General features: G+C 36.5%; 1 protein-coding gene across 2 annotated transcripts in view; it reads right to left on the bottom strand.

The window, feature by feature from the left end:
- Positions 1-10,552: 10,552 nt before the first annotated feature.
- Positions 10,553-25,186, bottom strand: part of col9a1.L (collagen, type IX, alpha 1 L homeolog) — an 82,263-nt gene continuing 67,629 nt past the window's right edge. For both annotated transcript variants that reach the window (XM_018261946.2, NM_001093327.1), the window contains 10 exon segments: positions 23,759-23,812; positions 22,196-22,267; positions 19,136-19,171; positions 18,597-18,641; positions 16,998-17,030; positions 15,180-15,326; positions 15,040-15,094; positions 14,505-14,693; positions 12,539-12,616; positions 10,553-11,622 (listed from right to left, as the gene is read on the bottom strand). In XM_018261946.2, the coding sequence (XP_018117435.1) occupies positions 11,420-11,622; positions 12,539-12,616; positions 14,505-14,693; positions 15,040-15,094; positions 15,180-15,326; positions 16,998-17,030; positions 18,597-18,641; positions 19,136-19,171; positions 22,196-22,267; positions 23,759-23,812 (912 nt within the window). In that variant the 3' untranslated portion in view covers positions 10,553-11,419.

The raw sequence follows: 25,186 nt of genomic DNA, 5'->3' as shown, positions 1-25,186 counted from the left end.
TTTATAGCCTACTTTTATGCTCTTTACACAGTATCACAAGTAATAAATACTATAATGCCAAATCAAGTTGCTGATTTGGTACTTTTTCCATGCATGGCTGCTAATGATTCAGTATTGAGTTGGTTTGCCTGCAGTATGTTAGTGATATTGGAGATCTGTAGGGAAATACATAACATTTCTCATTGACCAACAAGGCTAAAGGTGAACTGCAATCGCTAATTAAGTCTTTTGTCATTTGGTGCTGCTGCACAGACAGATAATGCCAATAAAGATAATATGAGCCAAGGAAGCCTGAATAAAAAGTTGACCCGGAATTATTACAAGATCGTTAAAAAAACAGCTGAAAAAATACTTTTGATTAGTATGAAAATGTCAAGCAGAGAGCCAATATAAAACACCTAGCCTCCTGAGTGCTCAAGGTCAATCCCTCATGTCATGATTATTGGTGATCTTTCCCAGCAGAACAGAAGTGATTAGACTGAAGAATTTCATGTTCATACTTTATTATCATCAGTACTGTTATTATTGTTAATAATAATACGATTGTAATCTGCTGAGAGTTTCATGTTGTGCCACACCATACATTGACAACAAGATGACAACAAGGCAGGCAGGAGTCATTTATCAACCTCATATTATGGCGCATTGATTACTTAGGGTTCATTTACCCGATAATAAGAGATTTGATGCACATGTTTGATAATTGACCCCCAGTGATTTTTTTATGGCTGAGGGATCTGCCTGTAAACAAGAAACCTAATAGCCGGAGTAATTGCATTAGGTTAACAGAAGGAATTAAAATCACTTAAATGGTTGAGATGGAATGAAGTTATTTGAGAAGGACATTTATTAGGATGATTAAGAAATTGGTTTTTTTTTTCCCCCTCTGTGATATTATTGTCACCTTTTCACGACAATAGCACGGGTAACTGTCCTTTATAAAAGCGGCACTTGCCTTACAAAAGCACCAGCACCTACACCTTATAAATACCCTGGTAAAAAAACACGGGCTTTTTACCTTATAAAACACGGGCTTTGGCCCCCTAAGATATCACTAACACCCCTTATTTATCTATTTAATTATTTATTTAGGGGTTTTTTTTCTCTTCTTCTCCTTTTTCTTTGTGTTGTTGTGTTTAGTGGATCTTCTTTTGTTTTATTTGTAATTGGGAAAAAGAAACAATAATAAAAATTTCAAATATAAAAAAAAAAGAAATTGTAAAAAAGAAATAGTAAGTATTCAATAAGAAAAAAAAATGGAAAGGGAAATTGAGCTATTTGGAGCCACTCATATAGGGCCATACATAATGACTTGTATTTTGCTTTGTATTTTTCCTATTGCATTCCGTTATACAATATGAATCTATTCAACAACTTTGCTGGGCTTTTTAAACATAATTCAGATTTAGTTTTTTATACTGTAGACTTCCGTTGTTATTTTTCCCTTCCTACAGACTCACCACTTCTTATAGGCCAGCTGTGCTGCCAACACACTAATTCCCCTAAAACATAGCAGAGAGGGATCCAATCTGATATCACTACAGCTGTGGTCTAACAAAGCAAATGAGCCGCAGTATAAATGTTCTGGTGCTGAGAAGAATTCAGCCTGAAAATAGAAGTTATTTGGAACCATTGAAAATGGAGAAAGGTGGAGGAGAGTCCAGTATAGACTGGAACAAGAAAAAAATCAAATATTTTAAGAAATATACACAAGTCAGCCCATGTCTTTCTAGCATCAGAGACCAGCAGTAGATATACAGTGGACATACAGTTTAATATTAGGATAATATTAAATAAATCAGCAGGCCCAATCACATTTCCATCACAATCAAAACAAAAGTATATTTCTTTTACTTTGTTTTTCCTTGCTCCAGTCGAATATGCCCTATACCATTACCTAGAATCCTTTTCAAAGATGACATTATACATCAAAATATCAACACCAGCAAGAATTCTTCAGCTTGATATTTATGTACTTGAATTGACGGACAGGTAATCATTTGCCTCATATCAAAACCAATAGAATTGTATGTGAAATGTTATAGTCCTAAAGTATATAGATATTTATGTCTTACCCTTTGTTACCTCATTCCAAGCTCGCAGTCTCTGTATGTTCTGGCGATATATTAATCTCCATAGCATCTTTCATTCACTGTATAACAGATAATGATGTGTTTCCTATAAAAGTTATTATCTGAATAAATCACATTCTGGTTGATTCTAGTAAAATAATGTATGACCTTCCAAAGCTCAGCATTCAGGGGCATAGATTTTTCACACCAGGGTACATACCTTTCATACCACCCATGTGAAATGTTCTTGCTATAACTTGATTCTTATTATTGTAATTGTGATAGAAATCTGACAATTGAGCTTGAATAATTCAACCCTTAACATTGTAAAGAAATTGAATTTAGATGCATGCTGCTCAGAATGTAAGAGCACCAAACAGAGAATATAGCTGAAATGTCATCTCCAAACGTTGTGTGGTCAAGAAGCACCCTTTGTGCCCAAACATTTCTTCAGGCCCCATTATTCTATAAAAAGACATTTTAAACATATATATTTATACACACACGTACATGCAGACATACAAACAGACATATACACAAAAGAAAATAGAGAGAAAAACACAAAAAGAAGAAACACCCACTTTGTTAGACACAAAGACATATTCAAACCAACTCTTGTCCCAAACAGCAATATTTTGGAGTACTATGACTCCTTTCTCAAGCATAAGGGTACAATGAACACATTATGCAATGACACACATTTTTCAAAATATAATACAGGAAATCATATATGGGATATGAAATCACTATTTGAGTTTAACACACAATTTTCAACCCTCTATTATCCCACAGGGTCGGAATAGCGATAAAGTCTCAGTTGTTTAATACATTTCTTTTTGCTTTTCTCGCAGTTAAAGGGGAAAAAATAAAAAATAAAAACAGCCATCTATTCCTTTATTCCATGGTGAATATTACCCCCTCTGTTGGTAGCGTTGGAACGCGTGCACAGACTCACTCAATGCTAAGGGCCTATTTATCAAAGGTCAGATTTTAGTGGTGTTAGAGATTTTCGAAACCACAACAAAACTCACAAATTATAAAACTAAAGTTGTCATGACACATTAAAAATGCGAACTAAAAAGTACGAATACCTCAAAAATCTCTAAAACTTTGAGTTTTTCGGCCAATTCCTAGTGAAAAAAAATCTGAAAACCTCTAAAAGTCCAAATTGATTTAAAGCAGTCCAAAAGGATCAGCTCAGCTCCCATTGACTTCTATAGGACCTTGACAACTTTCACCTGGCAAAGTTTTGTATTAGTGGTTTTCGTGGTTTTTACACCTAGTAAATCTAGAATTTTTGGAGCTTGGAAATTGGAAAAACCACAAATTTTTTGAGAATTGTGGATAAAAAAAGTAAATTCTCTTGTTAGTAAATGGCCCCCTCAATCCTTGTTTGGGGATTTAGCACTTTTAAAATTGCTTGTCTGCAACATATGCTATCAGTAAATATTATCCCTACAGAGAAAGGGTCATTTTCATTGTTATTTAACGTCTTGCAGAACAACAGTGGTTGTTTTAGAGGATGCACTCTAATATAAGTAATGCATAAAACAATACCCCTGACTCTTGAGTTATATCTTACATTTAGCAAGCACATGAGCCTTAAATATTTCAATTAAAGTACATAATAAAGTTTTATAAAAAAAATGTTCAAAAACAATCCCTGAAAGTGAATTAAATTTTGGCTTAAAGAATGTGTTGCTACCTTTTATTGCATTTTCTACATCCCATGCTGATCATATGTGGTTATAGAAATCAAAAGAAAGTGCTGAAAATATCAAGTTCTGTGAAACCCAACCAACAGCTATATGCTCTCAGTGCAGGTATTGCATTGCTCTGCACTAACACTCTATATACTCCACAAAGGCTGTTGGTGGACAAATTCACAGATTCAAAGGCTTTTATGTCCTAAATCTCCAGTATGAAAAGCTGTCTAAAAATATGAAACTGTATCTTACAATTGATGTTGGGCCAAGCACAAATGTGCCTGTAACCATCCAAATCCAAACCTCAATTTCTGTGTTTATGACCAGGTAAATATGAATATACAGTATATATATATTTCTTTTTTTTAAAGAAATTGTCAGACTACATAAACTATATAGAAAGAGTAAGGAAAGGGCCTTTACTGTGCACTTCTACTGAATAAAAACAGGCCTCTTGAAATACAAGACAAACTTAAGAGTTACATGTCAAAGAGATCTTTTCTGATTTGCTTTCATCTCATCTGGTGATCGAAACATTTTATTCCTCCCACACACTGCTGAATTCCTGACAGCTGCCTCATTAGCTCTTGATGCCATTGTTGGATCAAGTCACTGAAAGCTGTCCATGCATCTTCCAACTTCAGCTTACTATGGTGTGAAATAGGTCTCATTTAGAAAACACGTAGAGTGCTAATTTGGAAATATTGGGCCAAGTGTTATCAAATAAATCCAGAATAACACAACTCATTTTTTGAAAAAGATACTCAATTAGGCAGACAGTGATATCAATTGATACAGACTAATTGTGCATTAGATTAAAAAAAGAGAGTCATTATATGACTTTTTTTTGTAAAACAGTGGTAGGCTTTGGATTCAAAGATACTTAATTGAAAAGTGTTTAGGCATGGTAACAAAGTGGTTGGGATTCTGGGTTGGATTCCTGGGCACAATCTGAGCTGTTACATCTTATAGAGTATGTTGTTGATACTATTGTGTTATGGCAAGGCATCAGAGCTTTCTCTAAACCTGCAAATGACACAGCAAAGCTTACAGGGAGTGAAAGGTAGACTGGAGGTACTTTTGTAGAAAAGGCCAATTTGCAGATGCAATTAATTCAGAATGTAGAATTCACTAATGAAGGAATTAATTAGCACCAGTGCAGCAGAACTGGGACATAGCAGTTGCTCATTTACTCCCATCATTCTAACTACTGTAGTAAAGGCTATTGAAAGCTTGTTACTAGCAGGCCGCAATATCCAACATATTGGATCACATTTAATTTAGAAAAATATCTAAATGTATTCCAGATTTTGTCATCAAATTGAATCTGGCACATTTATTTGATACTGATCTTCCAATGCTGGTTTGTCTTGCTCAGGCAGTGGAGCTTGTGTGCCTTGGAAGGTTTGAGACAATCATTCTGTTTGGTTGATTTTTGCTTTAAGAAAACAAGTTACTAATTCTGTCTGGATTAAGCCCATTTGTTTCTTTTCATGATTTAATAGTGAGACCAGTGAGTACAGTATAGTGCACAGAGTATAGTATAGTGGATATACAGATCTGCCCTTGGTTATCAGTAACACACTGATATATAATCACTATTAAGGTTTAATAGTTGTGGAAGCTGCAACACAAAGACCATCTGCAGGAATTTCCTAAATATTTTGTGGTCAGTTGTATGTTCACTATCAAGCACACCAAGGTTCAAACTACATTTTCTAGTCCCCAAACTGAAGGGCTAAACAAAATCCAACAAAAACAAAATTATGCCCAAATATAGCTGCCTTGATTTCAATGTAATCTAGAGTCTAAGGACTGAGCAGAGTGTTAGTAAATGTCTATTTGGCACACTATGTCCATTTTCTCACTTGGAAATCTGCTGACACAAACATTTTTGCTTTATCTTTAATATTTGAACAATATTTAAACATATTCCACAGTAGGAATTCTTTTATGCAGAATTGTGAATAATAAAAAATACGGAAGGAATATTTCTTAAAACTGTCAATTAATACATATTGCCATTCTTCTCCAGAACTAGCAGGACACAAAATAATACTTTAAAGACTATAAGGATGGATAGTTACTGTAAATGTTTAATATTTAAAGCACTAGATGCATAGTACATACCTGTATAGAAGGTCTGTATATTAAGGGGGCAGATTGATTATGTGGTGTAAAAAAACAGTGGGGAAATGAATTGTGTAAAAAACGGCATACATTTTTTACACGTTTTTTCTTAGAGCGACTTCCACTGGAACAGCAAACCTGGCGTTTGCATGGCGTAAAATTAAACACACCTTGATAAATTCCCATTTATTTTACACAGCTTTTTACATCATTTTGGTGAATTTAATTAGAAAGATTTGCTTCTAGTCACATTACATTTAAAATGTCTCCTTTCAGTTACTCAGAAGGGCAAGAACTAGCCCTATTTATTACCTTATTGTCTCCTTTTAGATTGTACATAAATACAGGTATGGGACCTGTTATCCAGAATGCTCAGGACCTGGAGTTTTTTTAGATAATAGATCTTTCCATAATTTGGATCTTCATACCTTAAGTCTACTAAAAAATAATTTAAACATTAAATAAACCCAATGGGCTGTTTTTGAGTCCAATAAGGATTAATTATATCTCAGTTTGGATCAAGTAAAAGGTACTGTTTTATTATTACAGAGAAAAGGGAAATCATTTTTAAAAATTTGGATCATTTGGATCACTTTTCAGCATTCAGAGCTTTCTGGATAATGGGTTTCCAAATAATGCATCCCATACCTGTATTAAGAAGAATGTATAATAACATTTATGGAGAAGGGTTCCCTTCCTATAAATTACTTCTAAGGGTCAGGCCACACTGGGCGTTTTGGGGAGATTTGGTTGCCTGGCGACTAATCGCCTCGTCTTTGTGGTGACCAATCTCCCCAAACGCCTTTCCTTCCCTCGTGAGGAAACTTCGGGCGACTTCGGAAAACGAACCGCCGCATGTGATTAGCGCCAGCGTCACTGATGGTTGTTAAAAGAAACTGATAAACAGGGAGTGGCATAATAATAATTGTATAAAAAACATATAACTTTTTCAATAGTAACAGAAAATATAAATTATAAGACATTTTCTTGTTGCAAATGGTACTGCTAGCCTTAAAGTTTTGAAGAGAAAAATAATTACTTGCTGCTTTAAAAATTAAATCTGAGAAATACTTTTTAGAAAGAGTTTTTAAACCTTAATGTAAACGTGCATTTCAACAAAGGGCCTTATATTCCCTGCAGATACGTTTCTGTATTTGTGCTGCATCACTTACTTGCTAATTGGTTTTGGCTAATAAACGTGGAAGAAAAACACCAAAGAAATTTGAAACACCTGATTATAATTGATAAGACCTGAAAAGCTGTCATAACAATTGTGAATCAATATAATAAAGGAGCGACCGCATTCCAACAAACACCTGGGATTGCGATAATGTATTTCCCTTTCTGGGGAGTTTCAACACATTAGTGGGGCTAAATACGTGGGACGCCTAAACAGTTTGCTGCAAGATTTTATGTAAATGAATTGCAGATCGCACAATGCTTTTCCGCCATTAAGTAACTCAGCAATGATTTTAATCACACAGATTCTGTTTCCCAGATTATCAGAATTTGCACTGTCCCTAACATTTCATTTCCATTTCTAAATGGGTAATTTTCCGCAGCTAGTATCTTCAAAGACTGTTTGTGATTCTGAATGGTTTTTAGGTAATGTAAGAATTTGTTAATGGGTGTTTGCTATGATGCTTAATTTCTACAGATGTGTTTTCAACTGACAGAGAAGAACCCCAAACCACTGCTGCGGTTTCCCATGCCACTGAATGACAGTGCACTAGCAGCAGGCGCAATACCAACATTCAAAAGAATAAGAAAAGATGTCAGTTTAAGCAAATCCTGATGGCAGTCGGTGTAACAAGCGGCATCTACAGTTCTAGAAACTCAATATCCAGAAAAATTATAGGAAGGCCATCTCCCATAGGGGCAGATTTACTAACCGCCAAAAATTCGTCAGCGCCCACTTCGCACCCAGCGCAACACTTTGCCAGACAAAAATTCACTCAGACTATGCTAATTCACTAAAATGCGGAGTTTTGTCATGGGAGCCGAATGCTAGCAACTTTTTCCGCTAGCATTACTTTGGCAGTACGAGCATTTGATAATGAAGATGCACTAGTGTTTATTTCTGCCTAGCGAAACTTTGCTAGTGACCTTGTGCTCAGATCAATTTGCATAGGGCAGGAAATTTCAAATTGCATTACGTTAAATGTTGATGCATGTACTTACAAATTACACTTGTGCAGGGAAACTTAATCAAGACAAGAGAGTTATTCTAATGCCCTACACATGAGCCCACTGTAAAAGAAGATTGAGGAAGATCTAGCTACTTTAATGCACTTCACCTGGACTGAGGTGGTGAAGGCAACTCTGGCGAAAGAGGTAACGTTCAGTAAAATCCGCACTTTATTTATTTTGCCACTGTTCTCCCTGAAAGCATGGCCGCAGGTAAAGCACCATGGGAGTTATGTAATAAAGGGCACTAAGTTTGCTCAGTAGCAGTAACCAATCAGCAGGTAGAATTCATTGGTCACTTGTATGTATGCAAAAATCTCACTGGTTGCTGGGTGTTACTGCTACTGGACAAACGTATTGCCTTTTATTACATATGTGGGTTAATGTGCTATATAGACCTTATTGTGTAACCTTAACTAGGATCCAAGTGAGCCCTGTTAGGCCTCCCACCTACTCTATATCCAGCTGATGTTCCGAAAAGTTTGTTCACAAATGCCCTTTTGATGGGGGTGAAATGCAAATGTCCTGTAAGTGCAAATATTTGTATCTGTTTACGAATGATCTATTTATGCATCATTCCTCAGGCTTTTTAGGGCAAAAACTTTTTTTTTTACAGTATTACACCTGATGCTGCAAAAAGCCAGAATCTGAAAACCCAGCATCTCAAACCTGTCAAGGTCACATATAATACAAGAAATAGAGAAAAAAAGGTGCCACAGTGCCATTGCTTCTAACTCACCAGTGTAACTCGTGGTCCAGGTGCACCAGCCCCTCAGCTTTAGGGAGCGGCAATCTGAATCAAAATTTAGCTAAAGGTCATGTCATCCCAATTAGAAGATATCGTGGTCTGTGCTGGGTTTAGCCTGATAATCTGAAAAATTTGGGGTTCTTGGGTGATAACCCGAAAAAAATCAAGCAATTCTGGAGAAAAGTCCAAAAAATGTGTTTTTTCCCGACTTTTTAGAGTTATTTTATTGATAAATAAGAAAAAATCATGGGTGGGAGTTTGGTCGAGCTTTGTTTAATAAAAAAATTAGATACATTTGAGTTTAAGTAAATAATCCCCTAAATTTTCCCAGGAGCAGTAACCCATAGCAACCAATAAGATATTTGCTTTTGAACAGGAGACCTGTAAATTCTACCTGCCTGTTGAATTATTGCTCCTGGGCAAACTTAGTGTGGGATCTGTTATTCAGAAAGCTCTGAATTATGGAAAGACCATCTCCCATAGGGGCAAATTCACTAAGATCCGTAGTTGCCCCAGCGTCCGATTCGACGCACTTGGTCAGGCGTATTTTCGCCAGCGCTACGCAAATTCACTAAAATCCGAAGTTGCACTCAGGGGAAGCGTAAGGTTGCAAAGTTGCGCTAGCGTTAATTCGCCAAGCACAGCGAAGTTACGCTAGCGATGCTTAATTTGAATACGGCGCAAAATTGAAGTTACAATGGAGGTATATGTAGCAGCACTACACAACCCTGGGAAACCTTCAAAACAGCAAATAAAATTTTTATTTTGCCCTACACATGTGCCCACTGTATAGTTAATGTGCCATGAGTTAGGAAATGTAGGGGGGAAGGAGGGTAGCCCCAAAAAAATGTTCGATCTTTTTCAGCCTATCACCCATAAAAAAATGTTAATAATAATTTCCTTTTTCCCTGTAATAATAAAACAGTACCTTGTACTTGATCCCAGCTGAGATATAATTAATCCTTATTGGGAGCAAAAGCAGCCTATTGGGTTAATTTAATGTTTACATGATTTTCTAGTAGACTTGAGGTATGAAGTTCCAAATTCCGTTTCTGTTTCCGTTATCCAGAAAACCTCAGGTTCTGAGCATTTTGGATAATAGGTCCCATATCTGTATTAGCTCATCTTGTCACATCACATTTCACCTTTAGGTTGTAACCTTGTCCTAAATGGGTCTTGAGGTTTTGTTTTTGGAATTCCATTTAACAGCCAAGAATATATCTTTCCTATCAGTAAAAAGTACAGTTATATGTTGCAGTCTCCCAATGAGGTGAAAAAGAAAGGAACAGGGAATAGATATGGTAATTTACTTCTCTAACATAAAGATTTGAAAAAATGATGCAGCTTGATGCAGCAAAAATCAACCACGTATTTAATATACTTTTCTTCCTTATTCATGCGCTCTTTATCTGTATAAACACCCCCACAAAAATCACTTTCAAACAAATCAGGGTAAACAAGACAGATGGGAACATATCTACAGTCTGTTCATAATAGGTCTCTTAACAGTAATTAACGCTAATATCATTAAGTTGATAAATAACCTCCTGCAGTTTGTTATGGAAAATAGGTTAACTTGGACTTCCGTGTCAACTTTGCGTGTCACATTTTGAAAGCAAATCTGTGAAAAGGCATCCAGATGTCTCTTTAGGTGGTCCAGCTCAAGCTCTCCTTTTCATTTTGTTCAAGTAATCAGAGAAAAACATGCACAGGGTTACAAAACAGTATTTATTTCCTTCCTTTGTACAACCAGAGATGCCACATGAAAATAAATATTCTCAGCTACAAAACAATTTTATTATGGGGATATTGAAAACCTCTTGTTTTTGAGCTTACATTGCCCTACTGGTGTCATGCAGAAGAAGTGTCGCTATGCTTTGATAAAGACAATGCAATCTTAGGCCGATATGTTGCTCTTGTTCTACCCCAAAAAAATCATTTTCATGGCATATTGATTGTCAGAATGACCCACATAACACATTTACAGATTTACAGCATACTCAGTGTAGCAAGATTTTACAGAAAGTGTTTCGCCATTTTATGTAAATGCATTTACAGTGATCTGGATGCAAAATGGGGATTATTAACTAGCTGGGGTATTTAGTTGCAAATGGCTAATTTTAATTTGTGCTTGCTTGTGCAGTTCTGTTTGCAAAACATACTGGTGCTTTTATAGTTGCTTTTTCTGCTGCCTAATATTAAGGTGATTTTCTAGGTATCTTGTTTGCTGGACAGTCAGTGGATTCTTAAACAATGACAAAGGCGGTGGCTAAAAGTTGAGGTGAAAACAAAACATTTCTTCTTCCTTGGGATTTACATGGTGGCTCAGGAGAGTTAGATATATTTCTTTATTAAAACAATTAATTCTTTTCTTTACTGCCGGAGAGATGTGAAGGTCTCCTTGCAGTAGTTTTATAAGCACCATTTCCTCCAAAATATGTTGATTCCTTTTGGTTCCCACGTACAAAGTAAGTTAATGCCTGCTGTTCAGAATGAAAGTCTTGTTTATTATCATTTCCAAATGATTCCATCCTGTGGTGCCATGTTGTAAGTGCAGGCAGTAACGTGGAATCGAATTAAGAGTCAGGTCCTTTCATGTTGGAGTCTTTACCAGACTGAGGAGCAGCAATAGCTTGAAGGCTGCAAGAGGAAGGATCACAATAACCTGCTGGGCCAGAAGAGCCAGGTGGTCCAGGTATTCCTGGTGAACCAGCAGGACCAGGAGGGCCTCTCTCTCCATCACGTCCCTCTCGACCATAGCTTGGTTTCCCTTGTTCACCTATTGAAAAAAAATGTAAGTGCTTGTGAAATTTGTGGACTAAATACTGACTGCAAAGAGTGGCTTATCATAGATAATGTGGTGCCACAGGACTAAAAGAACCAGAACTATTTGAGAATAACAGAAACAGTCAGGTTTGTGAACTTCAAGGAACAATTACAGGTATGGGACCTGTTATCCAGATTGCTAGGGACCTGGGGTTTTGCAGATAACTGATCTTTCTGTAAAAGGTTCAGTTTTATTATTACAGAGAAAAAGGATTTTTTGCATGAAATGGAGTCTATGGGAGATGGCCTTTCGGTAATTTATAGCTTTCTGTATAATGGGATAATGAATCCCATAACTGTACATACAAAAGCAGACCTTCCAGCAAAAAAATGTTCTAAATGCACCAATTTGCACACGTGTATTGTGTTCATTTTTCCAACTACAGATATGGGACCTGTTATCCAGAATGCTTGGGGCCTGGGGTTTTCCGGATGAAGGTATAGTACTTCATACCTTAAATCTACTAGAAAACCATGTAAACATTAAATAAACCCAAAAGGCTGGTTTTGACTCCAGCAAGGATTACTTATATCTTAGTTTGAATCAAGTATAATGTATTACATAGAAAAGGGAAATCGCTTTTTAAAAAATTTGGATAAAATGGAGTCTATGGAAGATGGTCTTTCTGTAATTCTGAACTTTCTGGATAATTAGTTTCCGAATAACGGGTCCCATACCTGTGTTTCAATGTAAATTAGGCTTCTAATTCTGTTCAGAATTCCTAGTTATTTTTTTGTTTTGATTTTACATAGGGCTGTAGTAAGGACATGAATACAGATGTAATTCTTGTCCTAACCTTTGATAGTAAACCTTCCTAGGACTAAACAGTCACTGCAAGTTTCATATAGGAAATTATTTAATTACATACCTGGAAGACCTGGCAAACCAGGCACACCCTTTGGACCTCTTCCTGGGAATCCTCTTTCACCTCTTTCTCCTGCATCACCTAAAGAAAGTACAGGTGTTTAGCCGATACACAAATCTATAAAAAGCTTACTGAAAGAAAGCATGTTGCTAGAAACTCATTTGGGTAGTCCAATATTTAATTTTATAATAGTGCTTTACTCAAGAACTCTTTTGTAAAATAAGAACTTTTTTTTGCGTATCAACTAAAAAAAATAATTAAAGTTCGTCATATGCGTTTAAATAAAATGTACAGAAAAATAATCAGTTAGGTTGTTAAACTATACACAATATGCACAAACAGATTCATCAAACTGCCTCAGAGATAGGATGGTATGCCTGTATATTGGAAATAAATAGATATCCAGGGAAAAACAGTCCCCAAAGATCAGTCATGTAATGGCTTTCCAAACCATAATGCATTACCATTGTTAAGGGATCATAGCACAGCATTTTACATTGGACATGTAAAAAAATGTATTTGGGTTATAGAAACAAGCCCCCTTGTTCTCAGGGCTCACACCTCCCTCGCGCCTCACCCCCTTCCTGTTTGTTCACCCACCCGCTGCTCGCAGCCCATTGAAATCTCTTTCACTGGGGGCTGGGCGGGAGATTCAAAGCACTGTCAAAATGTCCCATCCAGTCCCCAGTGATGATGCGGCCAGCAAGAGGCATGCCACCCCACAATTTTTGGCACCCTAGACCCGGTCCTTTGTTGCCTGCCTACAAATACTGGCCTCCTTGTTCTGTTTATGCAGAAATGGAAAATAATAGCAGCAAAAAACTGCAGAAAAGCTGTTAAAAATACAGTTTACAGGAGTCAAATTTGCTAATCACTATATACCCTTTCTTATAACAAGCAGGACTGTTGTTGTCAAGTAAACTGTTCCAGTTGGTAAAATAGATTAAATATATAACTTCCTCAAGGGAAATGTGAGGGAAGGTGAGGTTATACATTAAGAACCATGCTGAAAAAGAAATATATTCAGATTTTCACCATCTTTCAGTTTTTGTAAACAGCCTGACAACCAACACTCACCCTTGAGTAATTCTTTCCACCAGTTAAAGTGTGATAATAATGATGTATTAACACTTGGAAGTTGATATATGAATGTGTAATACTGCTTTTTATGCTGATTGAACTGTAACAGCCATTCACTTAAATAGCAGGATTTTGCGAGATTTCACTCGGTAAAAACCATTAAAGCTGCATTATTCAAACAAACACATTTCCTTTGATATATCAGCTGGAGGTATTCTTCAGAAAAACTGCTTGAATAATGATTAATGTGCATGTTGAGGAGAGGGATGCTGGCATTCGACACAGAATGCTGGTAGCCATCAAGACAGCATGGCTGAAGCATTAAACGGAAAATATATCGCCTTTTTTATATTTGCTCGTTCTGTTGGGCTTATGTATAACACTGAACTTACTAAATTAAATATCTGTATTTTTTTAAACACACATACCTCATTCCACTTATTGAAAGGAACACAGGATAGTCTGCATGTGCTGCAGGGGCCAGTACCCTATTCCCCACTTAGGCCCACAGAGTGATCCAATCATTGTGAGTGAGGTGATGGATTTTTGGGACATGAGATCACTTTTCCTTCCAGAGAGAAGTGTGCATCAGACAGACATCAAGGCCCAGAATCCATCACTTCAAAATGGAACAAAGTGAGGGAGGCACTGTATTACACTGTGAGCCTAAGGGGGTGGGGAAATGGTATTGTGGTTTCCTTTCAATCTGTGGAATCAGGTATGATGTGTAAAACAACAGTACATTCATTTTTATTTTAAGTTCAAAGACTGTCTATGCACCTATTCTCCTTAAGCCTAACTGAATGAACTGATGTCAAAATGGTATATTTTCCTCTTAAAGATGACACAGACATATTAATATACTTTCTGATTATAATAACAAACTTACCTTTTGGACCTTTAAGACCAAGCTCACCAGAAGGTCCTTTAAGCCCTGGAAGTCCTCTAGGTCCAGCATGCCCAGGTACACCATTATCACCTGGTTGCCCTGGAAGTCCTGGTGGACCTGGTCGCCCAGGAAGGCCTGCAGCCCCAGATTCAGGCCGACGTAGACTGGCTGCCAACTGGGCCAATTGTTCTGCAGGAATAAAAGAAAAATACTTTTAGAAGGCTTACCCTTACTGTCAATACAGTTCTAATAATGATTTTCAAATAACTTTTTAGTATAAATAATTCAACTGGTTTAAAAAGATTCTAATAGATTTTCAGCAATACACAATTTACTTCACATTTGTTAGATAGTTCATGAATGACATTTTTTTTACAATCCTCTAAAAGCCTCACTTAAACAAGCCTTGCGATATCTGAAATACTAATGCTTGTTGTGTGCCAATTCTTTTCTCAAATAGTCAATAATATTAAATATGTGGAATGAATCTACACAATACATATGCTAGAATGGTCAATTTATGGGCGTTCCTTACCTTGAAGAACCCTCATGCAGACTTGCTTAATGTGTTGATCAGTTGGTTCTCTACCCTGAAATAAAAGATGTTCGTATTGTTCAATGTTAAATGAAATTATATATATATAAACAAATGAAGGTATAGGGGCAGTTACTTACAGCAGGTCCTTGGCTTCCAGGTAATCCAGGTGCACCTTGCTCCCCCTGCATACCCCGAGGTCCAGGTGATCCCTGGGGACCTTCTACTCCAGGCAATCCACGGCTTCCTTCTGAGCCACGATTACCTGGCTCACCAAGCTTTCCAGTCTGATCAAAAATAATTGATGTGTATTAGCTAATTTCCATGTGTTCAATACACTATGTTCTGGAGTTTTCACAAGACCTGGTTATCTTTGTTCTCAATTCATTAAGAACTAAATTTGCTTTTTACTCACTCCTTTTCTTCAATTAATAATTCAGTTACAATATATCTGCTCATTGCATAAATTAAACCACACATGTAATATGCGGTCCTTAGGCATACTGGACCGTCCACTTTTGAAGACTCCGTTTTAACCAATCACAACAGTATTCTGCAATCGAAATTACTAAGGACAGCTTTCTTTTTATTTGAAAATGTTAAGCTCTCCTGTGCCATGGATAAACTGTGCCTAATTTTCTAGTGTATAACTGTAAAGTCTCTCACTCTCTCTCTATTGAATCCATTTTGGAGCACCCACAGTTGTAACTCCTCGTGTACTCGTGCCAATACATGTATTCATGGGTGTAAACACTGTAGATTGGGCTCATTGTGAGTATCTATTCTCTAGAATGTCATGGATCAACACTCTTTTTTTCCTTCTGCTGCATTTGTAAAACTATAATCAAAGCTAAAATCTATAGAACCTTAAAACGGTTTAGTAATAGGAAGACACTGTTTAGTAAATGGGGAGGTGGATACAACTAGAAGTTCTCATACTGTTTGTAATCCATACACAACCCAAGATTGTCCCTTCTATAAACAAAAAGGAATTTGACCTAAACATGTACACTGAGAGCAGTCTTTAAAGCTCCATTCTGCTCAACACGTTGAAGCACAACACTGTCTTTTTCCACTGTGGTGAGTGGTGAAACATGTTGTGCAGTAGTCAGATAAGGGGAGCCTATGATGCTGGCATTTGTGCACACACAGCTCTTTGAAAGTTGCAACTATGTTGGTTTCAACTAGGATTTCCTTGGTTTCAGCTTGGTTTTAGCAAAGGTTTCTGCCATGGAGGACATTGTGAATATGGGTTTATTGTATAATGGAACATTAAAAAATGTATGAATGTTAGTATTCTCTACTTTCTGCAGGTGTATGTTATATATGAAGTCCCCTATTTCATAAGTTTTCATTTGGTAAAACATTTTTGTAGATACAGTATACAGCATGCTTTCTAATGTAATTCCTTTGGAATGACCCAAGGTCAAAGGTGAGAAGTAAAAATGTTACTTGTTAGTGGGTAAACAACAACCATCCCAGAATTTCGCTCCTTAATCCCTCTCTCCCTACAAACTAGCTGAAACAAAGAATTATATGGCTGAAGCTTTCTCTGAAAAACATCAAATTAAAAAATTGACAGAAGCCACAAATAAATAAACAATGCACAGCATACAAAATATGTTTTGCAAGCTACTCCAAATAAAAGGACAAAAATACTATAATACCGAGCCATACAGTTTAAATTGCACCATGGATTGAAAGACTATGAAGGTAATTAAATATTGACTGATTTTTTTGTTTGATCATTTCTGAAAACATGATATGATTATTAGCCCATGCGAGATAAGATATTTGGTTGTTCAGACAGTTGTTTGACTGTACCATAGTTGGTAAGCAAATAGGGAAAACCAAGTTGGCCAATAAAATATGTTAAACTGCTGATTTGTTATTTTTCATCCAGTTCAGGGCCATTATATAATAAACATAATGTTTTTAAAGGCATTAATTATACTTACAGCTCCTTTTGCACCAGCCTTTCCGAGATCACCCTAAATAAAAGAAATAATGTTCAGAGACTTAAAGAAATAGGTTTAAAAAGTATCTTTTTTAATACTACAGTTATATTATTTCGTTTTTCATATTATAATATAATATTTAAGAAAAGATAGAATTTAGATAACAATATGGATCCATGGGGCCCATATTTTCATTGATTTCTGTTGTCATTTAGAAAAACCGGTTGTGAGTCTGAGTTAGCCTCTTTGATTTGTCATAAATAATTTTCCAAGAAACTGGAAAACAAAACAAGTGCCCTAAAGTGTTTGCATTTGATCGCCTTGTAAGCATTCTGGATAAATACTGCTCCTTGTGGGGGCAAGGTTTGTGCCCAGGGACCTGATCAATATGCTGGATTTCTTTGTTGTGCCTTCATTATATATAATAACTGGGCTACAAAATGGAAATGTATACAGTGTGTGTCCTGTATACTTAAGCTCTAGTGCACTGACTCCCAAGCAACATGAAAAAATAATGAGATGTTTAAGTAAATGTATTTTTTAATACTCTGAGGAGCATCTGCTGCAGTTGGGATTGGACTTGGTATAGTGTTCAAAGGATTAGGGAAGTAGCCAACATAATGTTTTTCACTTTACATTTGACATATTATACATCATATCCAATTTTAGGAACCTGTAATTCAAAATTGTAAGTTCCCCCGTGTAATAACAATCACAAAGTTTGCTCAGGAGCAGTAACCATACAGTAAATGCTACCAGCTAACTGGTTGTAGGGATATTTAAACCTGTAGCAAACTTTGCATCTTTTACAGGTGTAGGATCTGTTATCCGGAAACCCTTTGTATTGGTATAATAAGGGGCAGATTTAGGAATAATTTTGGCTACAATATTGGCACAAATCATTTTACATGATTTATTTAAAAAAATGAAAAGTTAAAATGACACTACCTAAAGGTGGCCATACACGGATAGATCCGCTCGTTTGGCGATGTCGCCAAACGAGCGGATCTCCCTCCGATATGCCCACCTTGAGGTGGGCAATATCGGGCTGATCCGATCGTGGGTCCTAGGGCCCAACGATCGGATCCTAGCATTCGCCAAACGGGCGGTCGGATCGCGGGACCGCATCAACGAACAGATGCGGCCACGATCCGACGGGATTTTTAACCCCATCCGATCGAGATCTGGCCGACTTTCGGCCAGATCTCGATCGGGGAAGCCCGTCGGGGGCCCCCATACACGGGCCAATAAGCTGCCGACACGGTCTGTCGGCAGCTTTTATCGGCCCGTGTATGGCCACCTTAAGACCTGTTAAAATGCCATAGAATTCAATGAAAGGTTTTTAAGAAAGTTGACGCTTACATTTTATTCCAAGATTTTGCTCCATTTGCTATTTTTATTTTTTCTTGAAAATAAATTGAAAAAAAGTGATTGTGGCTTTTTCATAAATTTGTCGCCACAACCCAACATGACTGTTATTAACAAAGAGCCCCGGCAGTGTTTTTTTTACAGTGATTATTGATAAATCACAAGTCTGCTAAATCTAAGCCACTCTACCTCAAATATCAAAAGATAAAAATAAGTAAAGAAATGTCTCACCAGCTCTCCCTTTTCTCCTCCAAACCCTTCTTCTCCAGCAGCACCCTGCATTAAATAATAGATGATGTTAGAAAAAAAACATACTGCACATAGCACAAGTGCTGCAATAATACTTCTCTTAGACTGAAGATTGAATATAAATAGTATGAGCTGTAAATCCCAACCATCTTATATAATTTTCTTATTTTCAGATTTCAGACATTTCTCATCTGAAATAGCAGATTTCTCACACACAACGGAATCACAATATATACGTAGGAGTTCTTAACAAAAAGCAAGAAGCAAATATCAAGTTAAAACCATAGGGCTTATTAATGAACCTTTGTCTTTTACGACTCACAATAGATACTTGGATGGCGATAAGATCTGCTTTAATCAATGTACTAATCTTTTATGAGAATCAGGGAAGAGAGAAGAGATATTTCTGAATCCTTTAGAATCCACAGTATGAATTTTAATTAATCTACCTTATATTCTTTAAACATTTTAATTTGAAAATATAAAAAAATGAAGGTAAAAAGTTAATGAACATTCCTCACCTGCTCACCTTTAGGTCCAGTCTCACCAACTGTACCCTAAGTTAGATAAATTAAACAAGACAAATTCAGATAAACAAATTGCCAGTTGTATTGCAGTCGGGTATAATGCATCGTGGCTTGCCAAGTGCTTCCCATTGTTATCCACAAGCAATGTTTGCTTTATGGCAATAGCCTAAATTAATATTTGTACAGAATATGTGTATAATATACATAATACAAGACATTTTCATATTAAAATTTATTTCACATACAATGTGAAAAAATGATCCTCTGAGGCAAATGGTCTAAATTCATCTGTTGTTTGTGTATTTTTTTTGGAATTTAAAGAGCTAACTGGTTGGATTCGGTTGGCGGTAGGAAAGATACTTTGTTACTGGAAGGGCCCTTGTAATATTCTCAGCAATTAAAATGCTTCAGTGGTATTTACCACCCCTGCACTCTTATGGTATAGTGGGGGGCTGCTGCTATTGCACTCTCTACACTAGAAGAGCCAATTTCTTCTTCTAAAACTAGGATTTCACCCCTGGTAACCTGCCATACACTGCCACCTGAGGCAAAGTTCTCACCTTGCCTCATGGAAGGAGTTGCCTGGAAAATGCTAAGTAAAGCAAGATAAATCTGATATAACGGCAAGATGATTATTGTTATACAAAAAGTGGTAAATTTGTCAATTGGAACATTCATATTTTAATATGAAGTCACAATAAACTATTAAATATTACTATTGTAATCCCGAATCCCTAAATTGAACAATTTTGGAACTAAAATAAAGCTTCTCAGTTATGAAATGCAATGACTATGATTCATTTCAGCCAGCAGAAATAAAATTGCTCTGCTTAAAAGGCCCTAAAATGATTCCTTTGTTTTTGTTGTACTGTGTGAATGTGTCTCAGAACCATTAAGGCTGCATACCTTTTTGTAAAAATAACCCATGTTTTTTTTGCCACTGTCAGTTTGTATAACAAATCATCTATCTGGACTATCTTCCTACCAAGCAATCAGATTCTTTTTTAATGTATCCATCAAGTGTGCATCAACAGAATGATTGCCTGCTTCTTTTGTATAAGATCTAGTTTTATCTTTATCTATGTGTTATTTATCATCTTACTTTCTAACTAGCCATTTCTTTATCTAATTTATCTGCCAAACATGTTTGTACTGATTATCCCTCTCTCTGTCTCTTTATTCCCTGTGTATACTATCTATTTATCATCTATCCACAATTGTCTGCCAATCTATCATTTCCTTTCTCTAGGTCTGTCTCTGTATATGATTTTCATTCGGTTTTCCATCTCTCTCTATGTCATCTACAGTTGAATGTGCATGAGGAGTAACAGAATGTAGGTGTGATACATGGGGGAAACTATATAACCCCCTTATAATTGTTTACCAATAAATGGACTTTAAAGGGATTCTGTCATGATTTATTCTTGAATCAACAAATGTATTTTTTTTTAGCTGTAATAGTAGTATGGAGGCAGCCATCTCAGTGCATTGTGTCTGATTCTGAGCTTTGAGAAGGAGCCAGCACTTCAGGATGACTGCTTTGAGACAGCTATTGCTTCTCCCCTTCCAATTTTATAAATATAGAAGAATGAGTGTAATGAGGAAAAGATAGTAAGAGCAAAGAATGGCTTATGTCCAAACAGGGGGAAGACAGGGTGAAACATAGGCCTATACATGTTAGTAGAAAGTAAGATACATTTTACTTATGGGGACTGGTAAATGGTAAAAAGGAAAAGATCTGCTATGGGAGCTAGGAGATGGCTTGAGGAGAGTGGCATACACAGGAAAAAAATGCGATAACATTGTTAATATACAAAGCAGAAATACTCCCTTAGGAATACATCTAAGAATACTTTGAATAAAAGAGGGAGGAAACAGAATGAGGGATTGGACACTGGGAGGCACATTTATCAAGGGTCAAATTTCAAATTCATGTGTTTATTTTTAATCACATGAATTCGATTGTACTTGATATTCGAATATTCAACTATTTATTAATAAAATCCAATATTTAAAACTCGGATGAATTTTACCAACCGGAAAACTCGAATAGAATTCGAATCTAATTGGTCAGGAAGGCTACAAACCTCACCAAATTGATCCCTGGACCTCTCCCATTGACTTATACAGTAATTCGGCAGGTTTTAGGTGGTGTATAGTCAAATTTGAATTCTTAAAGGACCAGAGTATGATAAATCTCAAAAATTTAATTCGGATTTTTTTTTAAAAAAAACGCGAATCAAATTTGAATAATTCCCTAGTTGAATTTGACAGTTTTGACTATCAAAAAATTAAAATTTTCAATTCGACCCTTAATAAATCTGCCCCTAAAGGTACAAAAGAATGGAAATGAGAAAATGAAACACACACTGACAAGCTCCATTGTGAAAAGAAGCTTTATGAAGGCAAAAGAGAATAACCTAAAGCAAGAAAAAAAGGAGAGGGAAATAGAAGGAAAAACAATAATGGATGTGCAGGTTGATGTGAAAGTTGCTATAATGGTGAATCCAAAAACCTTTTTATTTGGTTATCTACCTCTCTGTAAATTCATATAATGGTAGGGGACACGATTTACAATGTTTGCTTTGGATGCCAGAACTCCAAGGGCAAGGGCTGATTTTTAAGACAGGGTTAAAAACCTGGCAGTATCAGTAATAATATTCTACTACTTAAGTAGTAGCTGACATTTTTGTAACTCTTTGATAGACATTTAATTCCTCTGAATACGCTTTTCCTATTGTTCCCTAAAGCAATACATTTGCAGGTATTTATAGGCTGCAGCCAATACACACAATTAGTGAGCATTTATGTGCAGCCATTCAGCAATCTGACTCTGACATGAAATACAAAGAAAGGACAAACTATTTGTACGAAAACCTTCACTTTAGACAGATCAGTATGGGAATTTCTTGGCTCTGTCTCTCTGCGGAGATTACTAATGAAATTTAAAGTAATGAATTTGGCCTTTCCTGCAGCAAAGAAGTTTTTCCCAAGTGTTCCCCAAGGACAAAACATCACAATGTTACATAAACAACACAATTCGTGATCTCTTACCCTGTCACCTTTAAGTCCCGGAAGACCAGAAGGACCAGGCAGGCCAATAAACCCAGGATCTCCTTGAGGACCCTTAAAAATGAACAAGCATATTGACTTTCAACACTGAGCATATATGTGTGTGACTGCATCCTCATAGCATTAGATTCACTATGCTGGGTTACAGATTGTGTTATTTTTAAAGGAACCAAATATCATCAAACAACACTGCCTGCCATTTATTCTTTGCTTCCTTTGCGAGTTACAATCCCCAAGGTTTACATTCCTTTTGAACAGTGCGTTCTTTCAGGCAGTCCCTTGTATATGCTCTTGCTTGCTGCTGTGTAAATAGTGTCTCCGCAGCACTGAAAGAGGTTATTCATAGCGGTGCTCATTACTTCCAGACACAGCACATCTTTCTCATTGCCACTACTGTAGGCTTTGCATTAACGGAATATTTCATGCAGCCACTGCAACTGATCTTTCCAGTTCTATTAATATTATTTTTCACCTATGCTCTTTGTATACTGTTTATACTGAGAAGTAGCTGAACAAACATTCTCATTAGTTAATATCCACTTTACTCTTCTTAGATTCAGTATTAATATATCTCTCTTTACTAAGCATTGCATTAAGAAGCAGATATATTAAAGGGGAATTCCACAGCTGATTAACGGTTCTATACAAAGCAGGCAAGCCATTTTGGGAGTTTTGCCAGCAATAGCTTTGGCTACATTGTTTCGAAAGTCAGAACCAGCAATGCAGAAATGGACCCCCCAAAAAAACTGCTTGCGGTTGCAATTACACTTGCAAATTAATTTACAGCCTTAAAATTGTTTGTGTGTATATATATTGGAATGTTAATTAAAATTCCTTTCATTACAAGAAAGTTATGGGTGGAGTTCCCCTGTAATAATTTAGCTGTTCTTTTTTTTTAGAAATCATCTATTTTCATAATATTCGTGTGTACTTTAAGGGCAATGCAGGCGACTAATCTCCTTGTCTACCATTGCCCTAAATAAAATTAAGTGGTCACCTATGTGTTGACTTACCATATTTTAATACTGAGTGATATTATTACATATAATGATAGTAAAAAATATATTGTGAGTTATTGCTAGAGAGCAGTATTACAGATTTCTGCCATGTCACTTTACGTTGCACTTTATTAGCATTAACAAACTGTTGTCAGAGGATAAGCCCCATTTTCAGTCTAACCCTAGAAAAATTGCCACTTTCTGCCTGTCACTATTTCACATAATAATCTATGGCAAACACAGTGCCTGAGGGACATGTAGTGGTGACTGGCAGCTCTCACAGAAAGCTCACTAAAACATTTCTTTGAAGAGATCCATCTGTCTGTTACTTCTGCATGTGCTTCAGGCACTACGTTTTCTCACAGATTACTATGGTAGGCAATGACAGGGGAAGAGAAGCATTTCGACTGCAGCTGATAGCAGGGGTGGTGTGCCAATATCAGATGAGCTGGAGTTAATACCTCATATAAAGCAGAACTAAACTGATTAAATGAGAAATTACCAAAAAGTGTAGGTGAAGTTATTCTTTTAATTAGTATATACTTACTTGTTTCCCAGGTGGTCCAAGGGGACCAACAGGACCAGCTTCTCCTCTTTCACCCTTTATAAAAACAGAGATAAAAGAAAATATGTTCTGTGTAAGGGACTATATTGCAGATAGAGTGTCTGAACAAACAAGCAAGAATACAAAAAGCCATGTCTTCACTCCTTCCTTTAAATGGCAGCAACAAAAATTGTAAAATCTATTTGAAATATCTTAATGCTGCAGTTTCAATGTGCCAGTGAACTGTTAAGCAATACCATGGAATTATACACCTCAAGCGTGTAGGTCTGTCCTTGATCAGTGCTGAAAACCGTTACATGTATTTAGCACACATGACAGTATCTACCAAGTCAGGGGAATGTGCTAGTATTCTGGCTAGATAGGTATTCATCTAGCAATAGGTATTCATATCAAGCATAAAAAACTGCAGGCAAATTATCAGAAAAACTCACATTTTTAGAGAGGTTCGTACTTTTTATAGTTGGATCTTTTAATAACTTTCATGACATTCATGGTTTTAGGGAAAATGGTTTCAAAAAGCCCTAATACCACTAAAATGTAACCTTTAATAATTGGGCCTCTAAGGGGCAGATTTATCAAGGGTCGAATTTTGAAGTTGAAAATACTTAGAAATTCGACCATCGAATTGAATTACTTTGACTTCGAATATCAACGTTTTTTTTCATCGAATTTGGCCATTTGCGGTCGAAGTAAAAACGTTCAAACGATTCGAAGGATTTCAGCGACAGATTCGACTTAAAAAAAAAACTGCTCTAGAAGGTCCCCATGGGCTAACATAGCACTTCGGCAGGTATAATTTGGCGAAGTATTGAAGTCAAAGTTTTTTTTAAAGAAACAGTACTTCGATTATTGAATGGTCGAATATTCGAACTATTTTACTTCGAATCGAATTCGAAGTCAGTCGTAGTATCCTATTCGATTGTCGAAGTATCCAAAAAATTACTTCGAATTTTTTTACTTTGAAAATTCCCTCGAATTCACTTCGACCCTTGATAAATCTGCCCCCAACTGTATAGTGGCTTGGCAACTCTCATTTACAGCTTATGATAAAAATGTAAGATTTCGTCCACAGTTTACAGTATGATAATCAGTATGAATGGCAGTTTGGATGTCAATTGATCCATATATTTCTTTTCATTTCATTGGCTGGCATTTTGGTTGGTAAAAAGACAAAGCGCTCCTTCTTCTGTATGTATTTCAGCACAGTAAGATGCCAAAAGCTGCCTGTTTCTCCTTAGAACAAACTGATTCTTGTACCTCCAAAGATGGGAAAGGTATGGAACTACTCAGAACAGCTTAGCCAATGAGCTGTAATGCACTCTGCTTCCCCTTTGAATTTACTTTTCTTCTGTTGTCAAATCTTAGAAAGCCCAACAAAGGCAGTATTAGAGAAAAGCATGACATGGAAAA

This window comes from Xenopus laevis, chromosome 5L (assembly GCF_017654675.1).
Source record: "Xenopus laevis strain J_2021 chromosome 5L, Xenopus_laevis_v10.1, whole genome shotgun sequence".
NCBI lineage: Eukaryota > Metazoa > Chordata > Amphibia > Anura > Pipidae > Xenopus > Xenopus laevis.
This window is presented reverse-complemented; position numbering and strand designations above follow the sequence as displayed.